The following is a 25,367-nucleotide window of genomic DNA, read 5'->3' on the forward strand; positions in this document are numbered from 1 at the left end:
AATAAATGCTAAATAATAATCTCTCACATTTTAAATTTTAGAAGTAAAACATGTTTATTCATTGGTTTAGATGGAGAAAACGTGGGCGAACCGAATCAACTAGAAAGTACACTACTCGCAGGAGTAACGTGGAGATCGACAGAGAGACAACATGAGAAGCCCATTCATACATAACCACACACACAGTTGAGTAGGTCATTTAAAACTCGATCTCATTTCGATCCTATAAATACTCGCACAAAGAAAGTGAATACCGAATAGAAATACCATCGTCGTCGTCCTCCTCGTAACCTCGGATCGGAAGAGAAAATGGGCCAAGTGGATTTGGTGCTGCCTAAGGAGTATGGCTATGTGGCCATCGTTCTCATTCTCTACTGCCTTGTCAATTTCTGGATGGCTGGCCAAGTTGGCAAGGCTCGAAAAAGGTCCCCCCTTCCTCAGTCCTCTATTCTGATGGCGTTTTTGTTCCTCCCAATCTTTAATTCTGTATGTATATTTTATTAAATGAAGAGAAAATTTTCTATTTTTTTGCGATTGTCAACAGGTTCAACGTGCCATATCCTACCCTCTACGCTCTAGAATCTGATAACAAAGATGCAAAGTTTTTCAACTGTGTTCAGGTTTTGGTCCTTCCCCATTTTTTTTTAGGAGTAATTTCCGTACACTCATATAATGAATTCGTGTGTGTTGTGCATGCAGAGAGGGCATCAGAACTCGCTGGAGATGATGCCCATGTTTTTCATGCTGATGATGCTGGGAGGGATGAGGCATCCTCACACATGCGCGGCGCTTGGTTTACTCTACACCGTATCTCGAGTTTTCTACTTCAAAGGCTACGCCACGGGCGATCCCCAGAAGCGTCTCACGGTCGGGAAATATGGCTTCTTGGCCTTGTTGGGGCTTATGGTCTCCACTGTTTCATTTGGGGTCGGTCTTCTTCTTTGATCGATTTGCTTTCTGTAACTACCGGTGCTTAGTTTCGTATGTTGGGTGTTGAATGAGTGACCAGTGTGTTTGAATTTCAAAGGTTTTAGGCTTCTCTGTGGGTAATCTGACGGTAATCTGTTTTAAATACGCTTCCAAATTACTTCCTAGTTGCTAAATTTTCTTCTTTTTCTTTTTTCTTTACAATGACTAAATCCCATTAGCCAAAAAAAGGAAAGAACAATAAGACTAATGGGGTTTATCCTTTCAGTTGATTGTTACAACAATTTTGATACTTTCAAAGAGAAATTGCATATCCAAACAATTTGTACCATTATAGTTTTAGCTGAATCGCCAACAATGTTAGGCCAAGTCGCTTTTGATCCACAAACAATTCACCCCAAATTACTTTTGACCCAAGCAAAGGTCATTTATATGAATGATAAGGAGAGATCGCTGCATGGCCGTGGATGGATTAATCATTCTCTGGTGGCGTCATTTGTATTTGAAAATCTCTACTCATCACTGTATCACACACAAGACATGATTTTTTTTTATTTTTTTCCTTATCAAATGTGTAGTGTATGGATAGAAGAATTCCTTTAGTTTTACAAGAATTAAAAAATAAATAAAAAATCAAGTGTGACGTATAATGTAAGAATGATGAGTAAAATGACTCTCTGTATTTATGACGGTTTCTGTTAGACAAAATTGTTTCGGATAGATGGTAAGTGAAATATTGGATAGATCAGTTTCTGATTATTGATGCCAATATTTGCTCTCAAATTTTTCTAAGAACCTTTTTCACATCAACATGGAAAGGACTTTAATTTGGCCGTCATGCACATATCTGGGATCAAGATCAAACATTAATAGTTCGCGTTCCAATTAACTTGCAATCGTTCAACTGATAAAGATTACTTCTCCAAGCCCTCGAATCTCTTCACTTATATGGGCATTACTACATGACAAAGGTTTGACATCTCTATAATTCGTCCATATGACGCATGAAGCTGAAAAAAGGAAGTTTCTTATTTGTAAGTGGCCTGAGATTTTTAGACCAGTCCCGTGCATGTTAAGCAAGCAACATCATACAAAAACACAGAAACAGTGGAATTACAAAGATCACAACCAAGCACGTCCAATGCTATCAAGCATGTATTTATTATGCCCGGCCAGGATGTCAAAGTTATAAGGTGCATGCAACCGAAAGAACACAATTCTAGGTCAGCCTTGGAAGGCAGCAAGGTCAATGCCCTTGCTGGGGTTGACCGCAGGTGCATCAAATTTGCTGAAAAGTTTATAGGATGAAATGAGTGAAAGCACAGCATAGCAAGCCACTACAACGAATGTGATCACTACGGATGCTGTCGCCTTACGACAGAACCCGCCAAAAGAACCACAAGCTGTACTCCAGGTAACGGCTGCATCTCCCTTGTATGCCAGGAATAACAACTCCAATGACACGGCTCCGGCAGCCAGAATTGCGTAGGTGAGCACCTAGCCGCATTAACAGAGACAAATATCTCAATGCTGGTTCTTGCTTAATTTGTAGTGTTTTTTTAAGTCTATAAGTTTTGAAAATCAACTAACCTGATCAAGGAAGAAGAAAGTCCAAGCGCTGGACATGGTGGAGGGGCGAGGCATGGCTACAATGATGGCCGAAAGAAGAGAATAGCCGGCACATATTCCATTGGCGTGTACCAAATACCTGCATAATGATGATTTTCATCGTCTATTAATTTTTGAAAAGAGATACATGAATCCTAATCTAGATTCCAAGTTTCATGGGGGAGATATATTTACCGGATATACTGCCTGGCCATATTTGAAAAATATAAGGAAAATTCTATACACTATACTATCATCTTACTTTCATCGTACTAAGTAAGATATGACACATTTATTATCATTAAATAATCATTTATTGCATGTTTCTTTATCATCTAATAGTGATGAATGTGCCACATACTACTTAGTACGATCAAAATAAGATGCAAATGTAGTGTATAGTATTATGTCTACAAGACTACAACATAAAAATGTACTTGAAAGAAAAATTAAGAGAAATGTTGTTCTTCATATGCCACATCTTAAGTAATTGACCATTTAAGTGGTAGATATATGAAGTTGTTTAAAATGTGTTATATCACTATAGTGCCCGGAGATGATAAAATCTAGAGTAATGCCTGTTTTAGATAGAGATATACTTTCATATCATCTCATCTCATTACATCCTATCTCATCTCAATATTCAAACACTACAAATACAAACACTTTTCAATTTTAAATTTTCAATTTTTTCATCTAATCATTACTTAATTATTACAATTTTCTTATACTTTTAAACAAAACACAAAAAATAATACAACTTTTCAAAATCCAAAACAAAAATTATATTAAAAAATTATATTCTAACAGTATTTTAATTTTATAATATTTTTATTCAACTTTTTATTTTTCCTTGCCCAAAACCCCAAAAAACATTTTAAATCAAACAATTTTTAACTCATCTCATCTCAATTCAAATATCTCACTACTATTTATAAACCATATCAACTCATCTCATCTCATCTCAACTCATTATCTAAATCAGCAATCAGCTTCATAATGCAATTGCATTGCAGTGAATGAACAACTGAATTTATCTGCTAGAGCTATACTTGTTGCTTCCTTCCATAGCAATCTAAAAGCATCTCAGCAAATTAGCAATGGTGATGGGATTGGTACAGGTGATGGTCCAGTATTTTTTTTTACTGGAGGGGATAATTTTTATGTCATATATAATAACAGTAGTCACTAATTTAACATAGCAGTTCCGTATATTTAATCAATGGACCAAAAGGGAGGAAAAGCATAAATAGAAAGCTGATATATTTCAGTACTTGCAAAACAGAGTCGGGCCAAAATCAAATGTCATGATATCAATATGATCGAGCATAAGCATATATACCAAGTGTATCGAAAATCCGTTCCGTTCTTGTTTGTTGGTTTAGTTTCGTTTGTAGATTATTATGCAGAGATAGATTTGAGCTTTCTTTATGGCAATCTAATTAACGCCACAAATGTTCTTCAGTGTTCATCCGTCCATGGGATTTCAGTTTTCAAGAACATATTACCAGCAATACTTTAAGGCTGCATTTGGATAGTCAACATACTTCAACACTTTCTAAGTATTTTCGTACTATTAAAAATACTCCACATGCCAAACGCAATGAATCATTTTCGTTTCAAAATCTTTCCAAAAATTACTATAATATTTATCATTATAATATATAAATAAAAAATAAAATCACTATAATAAAATTACTATAATATATAAATAAAAAATAAAATCAGTATAATATTTATCACTATTATATATATGAAAATAAAATTATTATAATATTTATCATTATTATATATAAATTAAAAATAACATCATTATAATATTTATCATTATTATATTTAAAAATAAAATAAAATCACTATAATATTTATTAATATTAAAAAATTACTATAATAAAATCACTATAATATTTATTATTAAAAATAAAATCACTATAATATTTATGAGACCCACACTTTTTTTAACTACATATTCAAAAGTCAACAATTCAACATATTTCACACATCTAAACAACTCAAAATACTCTCAATAAGACTCACAAATTCACTCAAATATCTGCTCATAACTATTCACAAACATTCTAAATACTTCTTAAATATTCTCACTATCTAAACGTACTTAAAGCACTAACCCAAAGAAGAAGATGTTCATAGAAATAATTACTAGGAAATGGAAAAAGAGAAATGATATTTATAGTTGTGAGTGTGTAAATACCGTGTAGTTATTTTGAAAAAAATAAATAAATATAAAATTTATATAAAAAAAATTAATTTTTTAATAATAAATTCTATTCTTTTTTAAAGTAACTGTATGATATTTACATATTTACACATTTTATTTTATGATTGTACGTAACATTACTCGTAAAAAAAGATATGTAGTCGTTAGTTACTTGTCTATGAAATTGCAGCAGAAAGAACACCTGAATGCTCCAAGATCGGAGTAAGAAATGGAACCGAAATCGTTGGTCTGAGAGTTCTTAAGCATGACTACGAGTGCCGCAACGCACAGACCCACGGGGACAAGACGCAGCAAGGTCTCTGCAGTGCGCATGGCGCTGCTGACGCTTCCTTCCTCCTCATACTCCTTCTCATCTCTTGGCCCCATGACCTCCATAGGAGACGTAGCTCTCTTCTCCGCCAACATTTTTGTTCTCTCTTCTCTTTTGGGGTCTTGTTTTGTTTTGTTTTTGGTGTACTCGATCGGCTAAGCAGGAGGTGGATCAAGTTCCTCTACTACTCATTTAATGGAATCTGCAGCATGGTTGTTGAGCATTCAATGTCATCAAGGCAGCCCACGCTTTCCCAAGTGATAACACAGGATCAAGTTCGTGCATCTCTCTTGCCCAGAAATAGAATATAGATAAACGAAAAAGTAGTGATACATGTAATTATATTTTTATTTATAAAATTTTTTTTGTTAATTTTTCTTTTAAATTTAAATTTTAAATTTTAAATTTATGATTTTTAACTATATAACTAATCCGTGGAGAATTAAATTTCTTATAAATTTTTCTCCAATACATTTAATATTTTTTAAACAAAAATAATACGTAAATTTAAATTATATCCTCTCTCATTTCTCTCTCTCTTTATTAAAGAAAAAAAATCTTTGCAAGCAAAGTAGTATTAAAAATAATTAAAATATTAAGTTCTGCCTACTTAAAAAAAAAAAAAAATCTTGGAAATTGACTCGTAAACTCGATCTGAATGCTCTTTGGGTTTAAGGCCCAAGAGAAGGGCAATACTTTTCCTTTTTTGTTGCAATCTCAAAAAGTAGTAGTCGAGCAAACAGCCCAAATAAAAGGCCCATAAAAGGAGAGTAGGAAGAACTGAAGAAGCATGAATAGTGCGGGACTTAGGATAAGAACAAAGGAAAATTCTATTTATAATTATAATTTTATTTAAGCCGTGTCAATTGATATATTGAAAAGAAAAATTATATTTATCATTTTCATATTACACACTATACATAATATTTTTATTTTTTTTTATTAAATATGTGGTGTATAGATGATGAGTAGATTATTTTAATTAAAAAAATAAAAATAAAAATAAATATATTGTGTAGAAATGATAAATAGTATGGGTGGGCACCATGCGAGTAGTGCCCTAATAAGTAACAAAGCTCTATTGAAAATTATATATAAAATTTATAATTTATAATTCGAATTAAAAAAGAAAAAATTGATAAATTGGATCTTTTATTCAATATGTATAATATTTATAAAATCATATAATACTAATACAAAATAAGATCCAGATAGGAATGTATTTCGAGAATAGAATATTGGGAAAAGAAGAAAATTACGCACGAGGAACGCGGAGAAGGAAGGATGTATAGAAATTTGTAACTACCAATCAAACCATGAAAAAAGACATGTACGGAGGAACATTATAAGAGATGGTCATATGTTTATACTTTTAAAAAGGAAAGGGATAGCATTATTATGTACGTGTTTTACACACCGTTCACCAAAATGATCAATCTGCAATAGAGAATGATGACGACTTGGTGTGCCTGATGCACCTCTAATACCTAAATCAGTAAATACGTAAATCGAGATGCTACAAAAGTATTAGGAAAAGAATTACTTGAGATTACTACCTTTCACCAGATATATAGACGTGAACTTTAGTGATAAGTATGGGATATCAATTCAACCTCCTGATTTCCCTTATCGATTTAGGTAACTGACATAGATATCGATGAAGTATTATCCAATAAATGGTGAACTCATCCATTCCAAACAATATGTCGAGTTTCCTATTGTTCCCATGGACTAGCCATCCTATCCTATCAATTTGGCAGTCACAACATCAAATTATGTTGCAACTAACTCTCCACGATCTTGGTCTAATATTTCCATGAGCCTCTTCATTGGGCCTTGTGAGGGAAGGCCCATTCCCGTAGTGCCCATGCAAGCCAAGGCCCATCTCCGAAGGGCCTAAGCCTAGGAAGGTTGAACCACGAAACCCGGGCCCGAGTAGGGAAGCCCAGGGCTCTGGACGAAAGGGTTGAGAAGTCAAGTAAACACGAGACCAGACTATCCGAGCCTGTCCATTCAGGGTTCGAGAGGATTGCGGTCTGCTAAATCGAATCACCGGGCCGGGTGGGCAACATATCATCATCAAGCCCCCAACCCTAGAGTTCCAAATCCCAGGCACGAGCCAACCCAGATTGATGTCAGGAAATCCAGCGCATAGTGGAGCGTCCCACAAGTCAAGGACGGCTCACCCGCAATTTGACATCTTCTAGCATGACAGAGAAGTGGTGGCCGCGCAGACGTAGGACAGCAAACACAGCGCAATCCCTCGTTAGGTTGCAGACTAGCCCCTCACGAGGGCGACAAAGAAGGAGTGGTGGTAGGTCTATCATCTGACACGCCACGATCTCCCTCAATGGAAGGGCCTGACTTAGGTATAAATAGGGGATGACCTCCTTACAGGAGGGGGTCGATTCAATTTGGGTAACTCTTATTTTGTATTGTGTTTTCTTTTCTCCAGAGAGCATTCAACTAACTTAGGCATCGGAGTGATATCGGAGGCCACGGGAGCCTCATTTTCTTCTTAGTTGTAGGTACCTGAAAGCTTGGGCTTTGCGGAACTGTTCGGGTTGCGGAACACGACATCAATAGGCCTGGACTTATTGGGGTGAGAAAAGTTCCTCAAATTACTCTGCTAATTTTTGTCACATGGACGTAGCAAAAATTAAATAAGTAGAAAGGACTATCATTATCCTTGGGTGGGAATTTAATAAGTATCCCGCTTGACGATTCATATCCCTAGGGCTTGGAAATTTTGATACCTACCTCGCTTGATGGCACATGCTCCAGTATCTTGGAAAAACGTAATGGCTCCACCATCCTTGTTTTGTCACATCATTAAATTGTGTAATGATGCTATTGTCAGCTTAATCGTCTTCCCACTCAAGTGAGTAACTGTTGCATTGTTTCCCCTTTATAACCATCCCCTTCTTTATCTCTTCTTCTTACCTTTTTCTTTCAAATTCTATCTTGCATTTTACAATCTTTCCATGTTCCCAACTTTTCCTTATTCTTCTTCTGAAACCCTAGCTTTCATTACTTTCTAATTCTGCAAGTTACTAAGAATGGCCCAACCAAAATACGCATCATTTGAAAGATTTTACACCATGCACCAACTACATGGCATAATTTAATTTGTAAGATTCAAATTAAACTATACCACGTGGATTGTGATTGGTGAGTGATGTAAAAGTTTTCAAATAGAATTACTAAAAAAAAGAGAGATTCTTGTATTCACACCAAAAAAAAAAATGTGGATAAAAGAAAAAGGAAGAGACGTACAGTAGAAAAAGAGAAAAAAAATATGAGGAATATTTGAGAGTATCTTGTGTTCACATCTATTATTTATATAATTTTTAAGCATATTTCTTATATTTATTTAACCACTTCATTATTTTTATTTTATTTTTTTATTTTATGATCATAATAAATCTAGTTGACTTTCCTATATTAAGGTTTTATAAAAATAGGTTTGAAAATGAAAGGATTCCACCAATATTCATGATTAATTAGTAATTCAATACAGAGGAAAAAAAATATTTTCATCTTATAATTTTACTTACTGATTTCATTAGTCCCTTTAGCTTCCCACCATTTAATCTTCATTCATTTTATTATTATTTTTTTAATAAATAAAAAAATATTATTCATGATCTTATTATGGTTAGTGGTTCTTCAATCCATATCTCGTTGGTTTCTTCATCTCTCAACTCTTTTAGTTTGAGCTCTTTGTATTTTCAACAATTATTATTATTATTATTATTTTTGAGATAGAGAAATTGTCATTCTTGAAGAGTAAAAATTATAAAAATATTATTGCATTTTACACTGTTTAGAGTAGAATTAGTTTTAGATAATTATTAATGCATGCATGAAACTATTGCAGGCAACGCAGCGCATTTTGCGGCTGACCGACCTGTTTTTAGTAGAATAACCGGCCTACGATTGTGGTAGATCATGCAGACATCATTTTTAAATTTAAGTGATATCGTAATCGCTGAGATGAGATCTTTCAAGTAAAAAATAAATAAAATATTATTATAATATAATTTTTATTTTTTGATTTAAAAAAATTAAATTATTTATTATATTTTATATAAAAATTAAAAAAATTATAATAATTATATATTACGAGATGAGATGAAATAGTTTAATTTTATATCATTTAATCAAATAAAAGATTATAAAATCTTACCTAAAATGATGAGTAGAAAAAGAAAGAATGTTTAAAATGGGAAAAATGTTTAAAATCTTATACTGCAAGGATAAGCTTTCACAGCAAGCAAGCAAGCCTTCATCCCTCCGACAAGGATCACCAAAAGATATATTTTCCTTTGATTTGTTGTTTTTTTTAACTTTTCCGGGTCTAAATAGCCAAAATGATTAGCCGCAGGAAAAACATTAGCCCCTCATGTTTGAATGCTTTACAGTACCTATCAAGTGGTCAGAGAAGAAATATTTTAATCGAGCTTTGAGCAGGCAAGAGCCAGCTAGCTTCTCCAATGTCCATCCCCTTTGTGTCTTGTTTTTAAGAGTCGGAACTTTCGGTTCACCACAGCTTCCATCAAAAGGAGATCGATCGAGTGGCAACTGGGGAAAACATACGAAGAATTCCGCCAACATGTGGAACTTGTGCATTAGTATTAGATTAGTCAAATACCTTTTTATCTTTAAATTTAATAAATATCATCTATATTTAGATCACATTAAATTAATTAATTAAATATCATCTATATTTAATACGACGTCTATTAAGATTATGTGACGCCATTGCGTGTGTGTGTGTATATAAGGAGACGGATGTAGTCTGCTGGTTGAGTTCACTTGGGCAGGTTTAAGGTCTCACTATGGAACTGTGACACATGTGACCCTCTCTCTCTCTCATCCTCCCTTCTCTCTAGCATCTTGATTGTCTATATCAAGACCATTAATTTCTTCCACCTCTTCCTTAATTTCCTCAATAATGGAGTCCTACAAAGACCTTTTGGGTGCAGGACGTACTAGCAGCAGTGAATCTGGGTGGACAATGTACATTGCCTCCCCTTGTATGGAAGAAGAAGATGCTGAACGCAGTGATAATCATGATGGTGATCATCATGACAAGCGTCAAATCAGAATGAACCGGAAGTATGTCAAGAAAAAAGAAGATTATGACAGTGATGATTCTTTGACTTCTGATGCTTCGTCTGTTCCAAGTTATAGTCGCCATACCCATTCTCCCGGTCAAGGTAGTCATGGCACATCTCGTTCTAAACCAGACAAGAGTTATAATGAAAACTGCATGTTTTCTTCAGGCAAGGATGCAGAAAAGCAGGCGAAGAAACGTGTTGGAAGTAGTACTAAAAAGTAATATTGAAAAATGGCGTTGATGACAATGTTGCTGCTCTTAGTTTTGCTCCCGAGTAGTGTAAGGTTTACTGAGAATGGAACTGTATTGCTATGATTTCTTTGTATCTGTTTTGTTTCCTTTTTTTTTTTTCGGCTGTTTTAGTCAGTTCTTATCTTCATTCTTGCAGTATGAATCATCAACGTAAATACTGGTGAGACGAGCGAGCATGTAAACAAACGAAAGAACATATGCACCAAAAAAACTACTCATTTTCTAGCGATTGTACGTCAGCTTAGGCTACGATTTTCCTCAGTGCAAGAAAAATTACTTCATTTTCCTCAGTAAATAAGATCAGGTTGGAGGTGATCTGTACTACAACATGCATGTTGTAGTATCTAGAATTATTGTTGGTGTTCGAATGAGTTGGCTGGAATAAGGATTTCCAAATTTCCAATCGAGTTGAACGAAAATAATAATGTTTTGGTGCACAAAGTTGTTGATACTATTGCCATTTGTTTACTGTGGCAGTATATGAACAAAACAAAGCATGTATATATGTTATATGTTGGCAGTGCTGAAAAAAAAAAACTAAAAATACAAAGTGGTTCATTGAATGTTGGTGTCGATTGAGCTGAATATATAATATATATCCGAATCAATTCACAAAAAAGATAACAATTCTCTAGCAAAAGTTTCCAATGATGCTGCATCGTGCACCCATGTGTATGTATGTTAATTTGTTGAGATGTATCATGTAAGGGTATTAAGCTATGAACCAACAGGGTATGTTGTGCTGGAAAGAGGAAAGATATATACACAAAGACAAATGCCAACTACGAGAAGCAGAAGAAGCATTTGCAGTGACACAAAGCAAGGGGTGCAAGGGCAATGCAGAGTTGCTGAACTATGATCTTATGCAAAAATTTCATAGTCAAACTATTCAACCAGAGGCAGGGTCCTATGCTTCCACTCTCAGTGTTTAATCTCCCTGCTAGTTTGCGGGGGAATGATAAGGATAAGGATCATAATATTCAAACTAAATCAAATGCTGAAGACGTTGAAGACAGCAGCAGAAGAAGTTGAAGATGATGCTGTTACGGTTTACGATTGCGTACGTTGCGGCTTCTTATCACTGCTGTTTATATTTCAAATATCTTGTAAATCTTATTCAAACCAAACCAAATGCTGAAGACGCTGAAGACAGCAGTAGAAGAAGTGAAGACGCTGCTGTTACGGTTTACGATTGCGTACGTTGCGGCTTCTTATCAACTCTGCTGTTTATATTTCAAATATCTTGTAAATTGAATCTGTTGTACCGAACATAGATATCTCTCTTATCTCTTGTAACCACCTCACTCTTATCTCTTGTAACCAACTCACTTATATATAGATGAAGTCACGTACGTATCTGGTAAGTAAAACCAGAGTTATTCCAATTCTTTCATGGTATCAGACTTTTTAATAGCTAACGCTTTTGTCGATCCTATGGCTACCTCTACAGACTCTTTCTCCTCTTCCGCTGCATTTCATCTTCCAACTCCAGTTATCTCCATCAAACTTGATGGAACTAATTTTCTTGCATGGAGTGCTCAGTTACTTCCTCTGTTTCGAAGCTATGGTCTCATGGGCATAGTTGATGGTTCGGAACCCAGCCCTCCCCAATTTGCCAGCGCTGAACATAAGACCCAAGGTATTTCTAATCCTGCTTATGTAGTCTGGCAGTATAAGGATCAAACGGTACTTGGCTGGATTGTCTCTTCTCTATCTCCTGCGGTGGTTTCCACCATTTATGGTCTTGAGACCTCTCGGCTTGCTTGGCAAGCCCTAGGCGCACGTTTTGCTGCGCCCTCCACATCTCGTATTTCTCTTATAAAGAGAAAGTTACAGTCTTTACAGCAAGGCTCCATGCCTTGTCAAAATTTTTTGGATGAAGTTAAATCTCTTGCTGATGAATTATCTGCCGTCGGGAAACCGATTGATGACTCTGATTTAATTCTTTCTGTTCTCAATGGTCTCAACTCCTCTTTTCACTCCTTTGTGACGACATATATGCTCCTTGCTAAGGAGAAATCTATGCCATTCTCAGACTTCCATGCAGAGTTGCTGAACTATGATCTTATGCAAAAATTTCATAGTCAAACTATTCAACCAGAGGCAGGGTCCTATGCTTTCTTTTCGCATAAACCTGGTTCAAAATCAGGTTCTCGCACTAACACCAACAAGTCTCGTTTTTCTGGGACGTCAAAAGGATCGGGTCCTGCTCCTTCCCAATTTCGACAACCATTACCTCATCTACCGTCCTCTGCACCACCTGCTACGTCTGCCTCTCGTTCTCGGTCTCCATGTCAGATTTGCAAACGAGATGGACATCAAGCACTGGACTGTTTTAATCGGATGAACTACTCATTTCAGGGACGACATCCTCCAACTGATTTAGCTGCTATGGTTGCTGAGGCCAATACCACTTATCTTAATCAACATCAATGGTATGCTGACAGCGGTGCTAACGTTCATGTGACCTCCGATCTTGCTAATCTTGCAACCTCTCAACCTTATGAAGGTGATGATTCCGTGGGCGTAGGTAACGGGACAGGTTTGACCATATCTCGTACTGGCACTGCTTCCATTCAAACTCCTTCTTCCACTCTCACCTTATCTAACGTTGCTTATTGTCCTCATGCTTCGGCTCATCTCTTATCTATTAATAAATTTTGCAAAGATAATAATGTTCTCTTTGAGCTAACTGGTTCTAATTTTTCTGTGAAGGACATCCTGACGGGGGACACGCTTCTGACGGGGCCAAGTGCTAATGGATTGTACCCGATCAACCTTCGTCAACTCTCTTCCTCCAAATTTCATGCTCTCACCATGACTGTTGGCGTCAAGGCTTCTTCTTCCACTTGGCATTGTCGTTTGGGACATCCTTCTGCAAAAGTCCTACATCGTGTCATTTCTAAATTTTCTCTTCCAGTTAATGATTCCATAAATAAACAGACCATTTGTGTGTCTTGTCAACTTGGCAAATCTAAACAATTGCCATTTTCGGATTCTTTAAGAGAGTCCACAACTCCCTTACAAATAATTCATTCTGATGTTTGGACTACTTCCATTCCATCTTTAAGTGGTTGTCGGTATTATGTAATTTTTATTGACGACTATACTCGTTTCTGTTGGCTTTTTCCTATTTCAAAGAAATCCGATGTTTATTCTACGTTTGTTAAATTCAAGCTTTTAGTGGAAAAACAATTTAATTACACCATTAAACAATTTCAAAGTGATAATGGCGGTGAATATTGTTCTACCATTTTTAAGCAATTTTTAACTACCAATGGAATTTTTCATCGTCTTTCTTGTCCTCATACGTCCCAACAAAATGGTCTCGCCGAAAGGAAACATCGTCATATTATGGAGATGGGACTCACTCTTCTCGCCCAATCCGGCTTACCTAAGACTTTTTGGGTCGATGCTTTTCTCACTTCTATTTTCATCATTAATCGATTACCAACCAAGGTTCTTGATTTTTCATCACCCTATGAACGTCTCTTTCAACGTTCTCCTGATTTTTCCTATTTTCGATCTTTTGGTTGTCGATGTTTCCCATATCTTCGTCCTTACACACTTGATAAACTGTCTTACCGTAGCATGCCCTGCATTTTCATAGGTTATTGCTCTAATCACAAAGGTTTTCGGTGTTTTGATCCATCCTCCAGGCGTGTATACATTTCTCGGAATGTGATCTTTGACGAAGGAATTTTTCCCGCTCGTGAACAATCCATTTTCCCTGGCTCTGACAATTGCTTGGACTCCTCAGGTACGTCACATACTCTGTTTCTATCCCCGCCTTCTCATAATTTTCATTTTTCCCCTGTTTCTTCCTCTAACCCAGTTTCACTACCTATTTTTATTCCTCCCGATAACACCTCCCCTGCACCGTTTCTCCACACACCAGCTCTTACTACTGGTCAACCCGAGTCTTCCTTAGACTCTCCCTCTTCCATTATCCCTTCGACGCCTTTTTCCCCTGCTTCCCATGCAATCTCACCTTCCATTACATCTTCGGTTTATTCTCCGCCTGCCTCCCACGACGTCGCACCTTCCGATAGCCTAGACAGACCACTTCCTGTTCCTATTTCTTCTTCTCGTATGCTTACTAGATCACAGACTGGACACTCTAAGCCCCGCAGTTTTCCTGACTTTCACCTCCACTACTCCACTCGTCACCCTCTTCAAGCTTTGCATGCAGGTATGGTCTTGTCTGAGCCTCGTAACTATACTCAAGCAGCCTCTATACCTGAGTGGCATGCGGCAATGGATAGTGAATTTCAAGCGTTATTGAAGAATGAAACATGGTCCTTATGCCCTCGCCCTCTTGGTAAAAATGTGGTTCCTTGCAAATGGGTATTTAAGCTTAAGCGTAAACCCGATGGTAGCATCGACCGTCACAAGGCAAGATTAGTTGCTGTTGGTTATCTCCAGCGCAGTGGTATTGACTTTCATGACACGTTCAGCCCTGTTATAAAACCTTCTACTGTTCGTATGGTTCTTGCGATTGCGGTCTCCTTCAATTGGGATATTCGGCAACTAGATGTTTCGAACGCTTTTCTTCATGGAATTTTAGAAGAAGAGGTTTATATGACACAACCGAAAGGTTTTGAGGATCCTGTGCACCCCCAGTTTGTATGTAAGCTTCATAAATCTCTTTATGGCTTAAAGCAAGCTCCTCGAGCTTGGTTTAATCGCTTATCAACTGCTCTGTTATCTCTTGGTTTTCACAGTTCACAAGTTGATCCATCTTTATTCACTTATCACCAAGACTCGGTTCATGTATTTTTATTAGTATATGTGGATGATATACTTGTCACCTCCAATGATCGACACTTCATTACATCTCTTATTTCTAACTTGCAACTTGAGTTTGCTATGAAGGATCTTGGCCAGTTGACATATTTTCTGGGTATTGAAGCTACCCGCAACTCCTCCGGTTTGCATCTTCGTCAAACAAGGTATATCATTGATTTATTAAATCGTGTCAAACTTCTGGGTATTCGACCATATCGAGCTCCTTGTGTTTCGGGTTCCAAATTGTCTAAATTTGATGGAGATCTTCTTCCGGATCCATCTGAATATAGGCAAACGGTAGGTGCTTTGCAGTATGTTACTCTCACACGCCCCGACATTGCATACTCAGTGAATCAGCTCTGTCAACACATGCAAGCTCCCACTTGTACTCATTGGACAGCAGCTAAACGAGTGCTCCGATATTTGAAACATACGCTCGATTATGGTCTCTTCTACAAACCGGGTTCCTTTTCTATTAATGCCTACTGCGACTCCGATTGGGCGGGTGATCCTGATGATAGACGATCAACGTGTGGCTATGGTGTTTATGTGGGTCCTAATCTCATCTCTTGGTCAGCCAAGAAACAACCTGTAGTGTCCAAATCTAGTACAGAGGCGGAATACCGGTGCTTAGCCCTTGTCACGGCTGAGGTATATTGGCTGCGCATGCTCTTGTGTGAGCTGCAAATTTCACTTGACTCTGCTCCTATTGTTTGGTGTGATAATGTCAGTGCTTTAGCTCTTGCCTCCAATCCAATTTTCCATGCAAGATCTAAGCATATTGAAGTGGATTACCACTTTGTCCGAGAAAAGGTGGCAAACCGAGACATCATCTTACAGCACGTTCCTTCTTCCTTGCAACCTGCAGATATTTTCACTAAGGGACATACGGCTGATCGGTTCTGCTTTCTCAGGGACAAACTCTCAGTGTTTAATCTCCCTGCTAGTTTGCGGGGGAATGATAAGGATAAGGATCATAATATTCAAACTAAATCAAATGCTGAAGACGTTGAAGACAGCAGCAGAAGAAGTTGAAGATGATGCTGTTACGGTTTACGATTGCGTACGTTGCGGCTTCTTATCACTGCTGTTTATATTTCAAATATCTTGTAAATCTTATTCAAACCAAACCAAATGCTGAAGACGCTGAAGACAGCAGTAGAAGAAGTGAAGACGCTGCTGTTACGGTTTACGATTGCGTACGTTGCGGCTTCTTATCAACTCTGCTGTTTATATTTCAAATATCTTGTAAATTGAATCTGTTGTACCGAACATAGATATCTCTCTTATCTCTTGTAACCACCTCACTCTTATCTCTTGTAACCAACTCACTTATATATAGATGAAGTCACGTACGTATCTGGTAAGTAAAATCAGAGTTATTCCAATTCTTTCACAAAGTACATGCTGTACATGAGTATCCACATTGCTAGAAATACTTGATAGAACAGTTCATCTGAAAAAGTTGTATTCCACTCCCAACATATAGCTCAAAATGAAAAAGAAACGGCAGACTACTTTTGATGTGAAACGCACAACGTCTGAAGAAGATCGAAATGACTGAAGAAATAGGTCAAAAAATTAGGTTTCAGATTTATGGATTTCTTGCCTTCTCCAAAGTCTGATCAACTCCGTGGTAAAGCTCTCATCTGCTTATGCAATCAGATCATATGGCTTTATAACATCTATGATGTATGCTTTCTCTGAAGTTTGATCAAAAGGCTCGTCTGCCCTTTTGTGCATTACAATGCCAATAGAACTAAAAAAAAAAAAAAAAATCAATTTTGTTATTGAAATCATCATCGAGAAGTTACCTTTTTTTTTTTAATTTAATCTTTTATTTGATAGTTTCCTGATCATTCTGGATGGGGGTAAAAATAGGTGCTTCTTGAGAGGTACAAAACTCTTTCTTTCTTTATTTTTTATTTTTTATTTTTTATTTTTTATTTTTATAGTAAGCATTCAAAACTTTTTAGCACAATACCAACAGAGGGAAATTTGAATGAAAAATTAGAAAAAAAAAATAATACAGTACAATGCAAACAAAACGTTATGATTGATGCATATTGCATCAACGTACATGTAATTATAACTGGACTTGGATTGCAAGATACGACAGATGTGTTGAAGAATCCTGAATTAAAACCAAGTTAAGGAACAATCAAGATATGGGAAAGACACATTTTTCACTCTCCAATTTGATTGGTGTTTGAACGTTAAGATGAGTTGAGATGGAATGAGATAAACTATCTCAACATCCAAACGGGGCGTACTCTTTGCTTGCATCCTAAGCTACCAAACTTTACACATTAAACATTCTAGTTATCACCGATTGTCAAATAGCTTCTGGTTTTAAGATCCAACTGTCAAGATTGTGCCATGCAGTCTATTTTTTTCTTGCTCAGGCTTGGATGAAGGTTGCTATTTGGAAAAAAAAAATATGTACTTTTACACCTGTTAGGATTGTGAAGAGTAATTTTTTCTTAAACATATTTCAAATAAATGAGAAAGGAACATTTCTATGCCCTTCCATACAGCTACCCTATTACTTAAGGTACTTTTATCGTAAGACGCAAGAGACACAGCAGTTATACAGTGCCTTCCTCTGATTTATTAAGCTAGGCAACCATCTAGCAAATTCATTCACACTGGTGTAAAGGAATATAGAGTTGGTGTCAGGTTTGCCCAGCAGAGTCTGGAGCAGAAATTATTGAGACTATTTTGAGTTCTGACTAAGCAGAATATCACCAAAACTCAACTCTTGGGACTGTTTGGCGAGCTTGAACCATTCAGTATGGAAAGATCCCTCCACATCAATCCTTTCATATGTATGGGCACCAAAATAGTCTCATTGAGCTTGAACCAGGTTAGCTGGCAATCTGTCCTCTCTATAAAAGTCAAAATAAGCTAGACTAGAGGACATACCCGGGGTGCTAATACCTAAGTTGATAGCAAGGCAAACCACTCTTCGCTAAGTGGACTGCCTCTCAATGATTTCCTTTGCAAACTCTGGATCCAGGAGAAGGTTCGCCAGATCAGGGTTCCTATCATATGCCTTCTTAATTCTGTCCAGGAATGCTCGGATGATGCAGCACCCCTTCCAAATCCTAGCCAATTCCCCCAACTTCAGGTCCCACCCCTTCTCGATACTCTTTGCATGATGAGATTCATCCCCTTTGCATAACTACATATCTTGGATGCATAAAGAGCTTTCCTTACATCATCAATCAACTTCTTCCTGTCTACTACTTGGTCAGGCAAGATATCACCGAATCCATCTGATTTGAAGACTTTAGCAGCTTCAACCCTTTCTTCCTTTAACCCACTAAGGAACCTTACCTCCAAAGAGGATGCAATTGTGGGAGCTTCAACTAAGAGATCAGCAGCTTGTTGTACAGTCCATTGGGCAATACCCTTCAAGCCGGTTTTGTCCAGCACCTTGTCAACCAAATATCCTGTTGGTGAAATATACAATAATATAATAAAAATTACAATTAAAATAAAAATTAAGACGAAGTCAGTTTGGACTGAGGCACGGAAATATCGCTCTCTTTAAGGAGATTCAAGCCCTCTGCGGTGTACAAAGTCTCAAATTAACCGGTGCAGTAGAAATCTTCTTGACTTGACTCCTCCAGGATACAACAGCTCAACTGATCGTCGTATAGCCCGAACCAACTCTGCACAAGCGGTTGAGCCCAAAGCTCCTCTCAAAAGAACACCTTTCTTTTATCTGAAAAATCTCTCAAAAATATATACTCACTAAGTATATTTTTGTTTATCACACTTTTTGTCAAATATTCCACACACACATACACTCCGTAAAACTACTCAAATATATACATATATATGTATATATATAAAGTGTATTAGACAAAAAAGTGACCCAAAACTTAAAGGACGTAAACGGAAATAACATTTACTAAATAAACCAATATTAACAGCTACAAGCCCGTTTAAGAAACGTTGAAGAAACCATTGAAGCAATAAAGCTTCTTGAAAACCAAAACGGTATGATCACTTAACTCTCTCCGTTCCGCTACTGGCAAATCAAGAGAATAAAAGCAAGTTTAAAACCGTTAAAGCAATAAATCTCATAAATCCTAATAATTATTTTTAAAAAATATCAACATATCCCTCACCCTTATCATCCTTGATTCCAAAATATATCTGCAGTTATTTCAATCAAGAAGCTCAGAAGTCCCCCCTCGTTCCAATTTGAGAAAGCACTCTGTGGTTCTTCATTTGACAACTTTCCAACAGATTTCAGTACATCATAAGCCTCTGCAATCAGGTCCATATCACCATATTCAATTCCATTATGAATCATCTTTACAAAATTTTCAGATCCACCTTTTCCAATGTAAGTCACACATGGGCCACTGTCTGGAACTTGAGCTACCACTTTAAGAAGAATGTCTTCAATGTACTTGTAAGTCTCGAAGGACCCTCTAGGCATGAAAGACGGTCCATGTCAAGCACCTTCCTCACCACCTGAAACTCTCATTCTGAGGTACAGTAAACCCAGTTCAGCCATGACTTTCTCTCTCCTCTCGGTGATCTCATACCACTCATTACCACCATCAATTATATAATCACCTTTCCCAGGTGAGCAGAGAGAGTCTTTATGCTTTGGTCAACAGGTGACCCATCCTTTACTAGCATAATAATGATACTGGGTTTCTAAATTGAGTGCACAAAAGATTCAAGATCATGGAAACCAAATAGAGGAAGATCTCCTTCCCTTTTAGTTCGCTCAACAGTCTCATCAACTTTTGATGTAGTTAGATTGTACATAGAAATTGGAAAGCCTTTTTCAGCAATGTTGAGAGCCAGATTTTGGCCCATGACGGCCAGACCAACAAGGCCTATTCTTGTAGGCTTGGAAGATGCAACCATATTTTCTCCTGCCCAGCATTCAATGTTATCAATGAGACAAAAGCCAAACGCTGTCGTTTAAACAAAAGGTACTGATCCAAAAGCCTTAGAGATTTTTTACGGAAAAGAGATATTACATTTTGCACTCTAAACTACCATACTTCTTTCAATTTGCATAAACTACCCAAACTGACAATTTAAACTCTAAAGTTTGAACGCCATATGTTGGGAATTTACACCCTTGGTCAAAATTTGACCGTAATGGCGTAATGTAATGCCATGTGTCCTATTCTCTATGTTCTTAATTGTAGTGCAATTTGGAAGTTTAGGGTGCAAATGAGTAGTTTTGGCTGTTTAGGATACAAATTTAAGAAACGATGGTACTTCATTGGTACTGCAGAATGTGATTCCCAAAAAATGTTGGGATGCTTTAATGTTCAAAGCTTTAAATGATCAAAATTCATGAAAAATAAAACGCCACAAGTTTACACAAGTAACCAATAACGGAGTCTTCCAACAAAAACCACATAAAGCAAGCTGATTGTTGATATTGTTTATTTCCTTCAACTTCTCTAATGGGCTATATTTGTTTATTTCCACTCGAGCTTTGATTGGATGGAAATGGACACATTAGTCGGACTGTTGATATTTCACGAATCAGTTTTCAGAAGCCTCCAGTTTTTTACAAAATATCGATTTGTGAAATCCTTATTCACTGACTGTAACAATGTAATTAATTATTGTGCCGTAGTAATAACTTCAGCTAGCTGAACTTTACTGATTCTACTTTGTTTATGTTAAAAATTTCCAGAAAATTAGCATAAACAGAAGATCTACAGAAGTGAGTTGGTTTTGGGTTATATAGTATATACCCCTTCGCAATCACCAAAAACTAACCCACAAAGAGAGAGAGAGAGAGAGAGAGAGAGAGAGAGATTTTGATGTGTAGTCTCGTGAATCTGTTCATCCCCTGATGAGACAAGAATGCGAAATGCACTATGCCACTATCAGACAATTAACTCCAGTCATCAGCAAGAAATGTCAGGGTGCTCAAGTCAACGTCCCTTAAGCAAGGCTGGGGTCATCGAGCCTGGTTAAGACCCAATATCTAACATCTCCCACTTACATTCTTACTCAGTGGACATGACATAACCTTACATCTCTCTACTATTAATCCTTGATTCTGCTCATCTTAAAGCATCTTGTTATGCAGCCAAACTACCATGACAACATCTTTAAAGCATCTTGTTATGCACTACACTCGCATGATTGTATCAGGCTAATCATCTTTGTTCTACCCTGACATCTCCTTTTAACATTTCACACAAATTTTGAAATGTACTACAACATCAGAAATGATAGGGATCTGCAATGAACAAGATTGCTATATTAAAAATAAATAAATAAAAAGTACCAAACAGTATTGGGACTTGAGTGGATAGTTTTTCCAAAATATTTTTCATTTTATAGTAATTTTTGTTTTATTTACCAACACCCACTCCACCACCTTTATTTCTCTGTCATGTCCAACTTCCCCAACACCAAAAGCCAGTGGTTCCTCTCTCGTACACCGACAAAATTAATGCCATATTTTTTCTACAACAATGCGTGGAATTTGTTTAGTTCTACTCAAATGCTTTTCACATGCTAGCTGCATATCCATCTTTAATGGTTCCAGTTTCAGATGATCATCATCAGTCCATCTTCGATGTTTCTTGAAATAATTTCTAGGAAAGTATCATGTTAACATCTCTGCTTGGTTTCCAAACAGGTGTGCAAACTACTGCAGCCGCAGGCAATATTATGCTCAGGTTTTTAGCTCTATGAGCAGCTTTAATTTTTTATATGTTGATGGAAAACAAGATTCAAGTCTGTTTAAATTTGTAAAGAAGCTCGGACGACCAATATGAGACTCAATTAAAATGCTCAAAACATGTTATTGCAAATTTTGGGCGATCTGTATGGCTTAATTGAAAGGCAAAACTGGTTAACTTCCATACAAATTTAACAGAAGAACCAAAACGAGAAAGAGGATAATAGTAAAACTTCTCATCCATCTTAATTAACCAAGCAGATCCATAGAACTTGAGATGTACTGGTTCGAGGACTCAGCTCTGAGGTAAGTTGTGTTGCAGGGAACATCTTCCAGGTCTCTCATAGTAGGGAAAGAGGTTTTGAGTTCCATGTCAGTGAGCATTTGTCTAAGTCCTGAAGTTTCCTCTTTGAGCCGAGCATTTTCTTGAAGCACCCGGTCCTGGCACTCGGAGATATGATTCAGCTTGTCTAGGAGCTGATGGTTTTCAGTCCGGAGCCAAACCACCTGCGACCAGAGCTCGTCTAGGTGCTTCTGCTTGCGCATGCGTGAACGGCGCGCTGACTCTCTATTAGATATCATCCTTCTCTGTTTCCTCTCGTTGATAAGACTCAGTTGTTGCTCATCAGCTTCATCAGAAGTTGAATTACTGCTGAAAGAAGATGATTGTGGATTGAATTCTTGAGCTTGAGGGAACTGGAAATTGTATAATGGGCTAGGGAATTGGTTAAGTTGAAGTACTGCAGGCGTGCAACTCTGAGACATGCTGAAGTGAGGTGGGTATGGAGTTGGGTTTGAAGAGGCTAGATAATGGAGGGCTGAAACCTCACAAGGCTGCATGGCTAAGAACCTTGTTTAAAAACAAAAAAACAAAAAAATTGCAGGGTCTATTTGGAGGGGAAGGTGAAGAAGATATTGTTTTGCAATCTTAAAAGGGGCCGAAGGAAAGCGTGAGGAGAGCCTGCGTTTTATAGGACGGAATATTGGCCCCCACTCTGAGCTACTGTGTGGGAAGTTTCTTAAATCTCAGACCATTGCAATATCATGCAGGCCATGATCATCCTTTCACGAGGCATTTACATTGATCATGTGGCATCGATAAAAGAATAGTGGCATTACATTGATGTATGCAGTATGCATGATCCTCTGCAATGATCCATATGTCATGTTAGTGGTTACATGTACCATGCTTTCCATGACGCCAATATAAAAACAAATTAAGGGACTTCGATTGTAATTGTGGATAATCATTTTGAGATCAAAGATGTGCTTGCATCAGAGAGAGAAACAAGCAGTTTTATTGTGGGGAGTACAATTATTCTGCTGAGAGAATGTTTTGCAAAATAAAGCAAGCTAGGGCAGGAGAGGAGAGAAATGTAGTTCAAGAGATCAAATATCTAGAATAGAAATATGTTGTGATTCATCTTATATTTTGTCATCTTCAGTTAGACGGATTTTAAGTCACTTTCTGTTTAAGTAATCGATATATAAAACCATTCGAAATGTGTTATATCAATAAGTATAACTGATCATGACACATATTTTAGAAAAATACACATAACATGCATGGTTTTTTTAACACTTCAACTCACAGCCAATAGGTCTACGTGACAAGTGAGGAATTGAAGGAGGATGTTGGGGGAATGGCAAGCTCTGTCATCTGTGCTATATCCGTAACTACGAAATATTATTATATGGGTTTGATGACTCATCCACCACTTCTATGAGGCTCTGTAATCCATAATCAAAGGACTTGATCACCTTGATTTCCTCTCTCTCTCTCTCTCTCTCATACTTAGGTACTAATCATAGTCGAAGGAGGGCTGCTAATGAGTGTTGTAGTTGTATAGAAATTGCCATAAATTAATGTTAAGCAAGTTCATTGTGAGCCCCACAGTTGTTCTTTCTTGCAGGAATGGGTAACATATGATGAAAAAACGAAAGACCAATATTAATGCCCTGTATTTTTTTTTTTGTCAAATTGTGAAGTAGGATGAAAGTGAAATGGGGGTGACGTGAACCTTTACCAGATATATGTCAATTTCTGATCAGGCTCAATTTGGCAATATGCAGATAGCTATTCTAGAGAAAAATCATTGTTTCTAAAAAACAAAATGGCCATCACCACCAAGGACAGTGAAATATTGAAACTGGGATCCATTCATTTTTTATATTCAGATGAATATGTACTTTGACAAGCCAGTTTCCACGAACAAGACTTTCATTAGAAACACTCGTTTGGCTGGGGAACCTGGGAATATTAACACCACAATCCAATATCCTATCAGAATCAAAAGAGGGCTCAATACAAATTCAACGCCTTTACAAAAAAAGCAAATTGCCATTTATATCACAACAGATGTAAATTAAACAGCCCCATCTACTATCAAACAACCCTTTATCTCTCGGGAGATCTTCAAACAACAGGAACTCCCAAGAAGCACTGCCCCTTACCATCATCTTTGCTTAACAGTCAGCAATTTTATTTATTTTTCTATATATGTGCCCCTCAACTGTATATTTAAGCCTTTACAACAAGCCAAAAACGTACTGATCCAAAAAGTCAAACAACGACCAATGATGATCTGAACCTTTCCAGACGGTCAGTTAGCAATCACCAAGGAATCAGACTCCACTTCAACATCAGCAAAATGAAATCTGAAACATATATGGATTCAGGCTTCAGCCCTCCAATATATATAGCACACAATTCATCCCTGTCGTGAGTATCAAATCCGTAGCTAGAGGAAAAAGTTGCCATTAATCTATTACCAGAATCCCTTAGAATACCTCAATCCAAGCCTGCTTTAGGTCTGAGCCGGCTAAATAAAAAACTGCATCCTAGTTATTGCATCATAAAAGAATTCATATCCACTTTGGAGACCTTTATCATAAGCTCAGCAGAAAAGGAGTTGCTCGATTGATCCTATCAGTTGATAGTACAACACAAACGATGCTGAGTGGCCAAATTGTGCAAGTGGTGGCTCCTTGTTTGTCCAAGTTGTGCTATTTTAATCAAGAGTGGCCAGTAGTGTTGATCTCAATGCCACTTCTGTTAGGTTATTTTAAAGATCTGTGTAGTACGTACGACAATGACAAATGCTAACCATAATTAAGCTTTTGTAACCATAGCTTGCACTATGAAATTCAAGTGAACTCAATCGCTGCCAATCTGGTTTAATTACTTACGTAATTCAGTCAGTTCAGGGGTAAACCAAAAGCATGTAAATCCATGAACCTTGGTTGAGTTTTGGTAGAGCTGCTTTATTCATTCATAAACATGGAGAGGAATAACTGTGGTCTTGGCCATTCAACTTGGTGTCACTGAGTAGAAAAAGCTTTCTATATGGTGGTGGGAATGGAAAGAGAGAAAATGGGTGTACTTTGAAATGCAGTCTTCCACTAATGAAAAGCTTTCTAATGCATCCAGAGC

The 25,367-nt window shown here is 37.1% G+C and overlaps 4 protein-coding genes and 1 pseudogene across 5 annotated transcripts; 2 read left to right on the forward strand and 3 right to left on the reverse strand.

Moving 5' to 3' along the window:
• Window positions 1–198: 198 nt before the first annotated feature.
• On the forward strand, window positions 199–1,258 carry LOC109010098 (microsomal glutathione S-transferase 3-like). Its single transcript, XM_018990815.2, has 3 exons — window positions 199–425; window positions 545–620; window positions 700–1,258. Exons 1-3 carry the CDS (start codon window positions 310–312, stop codon window positions 943–945), a joined length of 438 nt encoding a protein of 145 aa, XP_018846360.1. The 5' UTR covers window positions 199–309; the 3' UTR covers window positions 946–1,258.
• Window positions 1,259–1,938: 680 nt separating this feature from the next.
• Window positions 1,939–5,334, reverse strand: LOC109010097 (CASP-like protein 2A1). 2 transcript variants are annotated; one of them, XM_018990813.2, is made up of 3 exons: window positions 4,926–5,334; window positions 2,518–2,635; window positions 1,939–2,424 (listed from the first exon to the last, which is right to left on the reverse strand). In XM_018990813.2, exons 1-3 carry the CDS (start codon window positions 5,177–5,179, stop codon window positions 2,152–2,154), a joined length of 645 nt encoding a protein of 214 aa, XP_018846358.1. In that variant the 5' UTR covers window positions 5,180–5,334; the 3' UTR covers window positions 1,939–2,151. The 2 variants fall into 2 exon arrangements, with proteins under 2 accessions (XP_018846358.1, XP_018846359.1); XM_018990814.2 differs by having other exon boundaries at window positions 4,956–5,319.
• A 4,598-nt stretch (window positions 5,335–9,932) lies between these two features.
• LOC109010087 (protein SOB FIVE-LIKE 3-like) lies at window positions 9,933–10,484 on the forward strand. The gene has a single exon (XM_018990801.2). The coding sequence runs from the start codon at window positions 10,042–10,044 to the stop codon at window positions 10,426–10,428; it is 387 nt and encodes a 128-aa protein (XP_018846346.1). The 5' UTR covers window positions 9,933–10,041; the 3' UTR covers window positions 10,429–10,484.
• Window positions 10,485–17,932: 7,448 nt separating this feature from the next.
• LOC109020877 lies at window positions 17,933–20,142 on the reverse strand (annotated as a pseudogene).
• Window positions 20,143–22,033: 1,891 nt separating this feature from the next.
• On the reverse strand, window positions 22,034–22,944 carry LOC109020876 (basic leucine zipper 43-like). Its single transcript, XM_019003401.2, has one exon. The coding sequence runs from the start codon at window positions 22,772–22,774 to the stop codon at window positions 22,184–22,186; it is 591 nt and encodes a 196-aa protein (XP_018858946.1). The 5' UTR covers window positions 22,775–22,944; the 3' UTR covers window positions 22,034–22,183.
• Between the last annotated feature and the right edge of the window lie 2,423 nt (window positions 22,945–25,367).

This window comes from Juglans regia, chromosome 10 (genome assembly GCF_001411555.2).
Source record: "Juglans regia cultivar Chandler chromosome 10, Walnut 2.0, whole genome shotgun sequence".
Classification (NCBI taxonomy): Eukaryota; Viridiplantae; Streptophyta; class Magnoliopsida; order Fagales; family Juglandaceae; genus Juglans; species Juglans regia.

Excerpts from the sequence above, each read along its gene's own strand:
- LOC109010087 (XM_018990801.2), top strand. The coding sequence starts at position 10,042 with ATGGAGTCCTACAAAGACCTTTTGGGTGCAGGACGTACTAGCAGCAGT.
- LOC109010097 (XM_018990813.2), bottom strand. The coding sequence starts at position 5,179 with ATGTTGGCGGAGAAGAGAGCTACGTCTCCTATGGAGGTCATGGGGCCA. Across the intron at positions 2,636-4,925 it reads TGCTGCAATTTCATAGACAA|GTATTTGGTACACGCCAATG; the intron begins GTAACTAACGAC and ends ATCATTATGCAG. Across the intron at positions 2,425-2,517 it reads CTTTCTTCTTCCTTGATCAG|GTGCTCACCTACGCAATTCT; the intron begins GTTAGTTGATTT and ends TAATGCGGCTAG.
- LOC109020876 (XM_019003401.2), bottom strand. The coding sequence starts at position 22,774 with ATGCAGCCTTGTGAGGTTTCAGCCCTCCATTATCTAGCCTCTTCAAAC.
- LOC109010098 (XM_018990815.2), top strand. The coding sequence starts at position 310 with ATGGGCCAAGTGGATTTGGTGCTGCCTAAGGAGTATGGCTATGTGGCC. Across the intron at positions 426-544 it reads GTTGGCAAGGCTCGAAAAAG|GTTCAACGTGCCATATCCTA; the intron begins GTCCCCCCTTCC and ends GATTGTCAACAG. Across the intron at positions 621-699 it reads AGTTTTTCAACTGTGTTCAG|AGAGGGCATCAGAACTCGCT; the intron begins GTTTTGGTCCTT and ends TTGTGCATGCAG.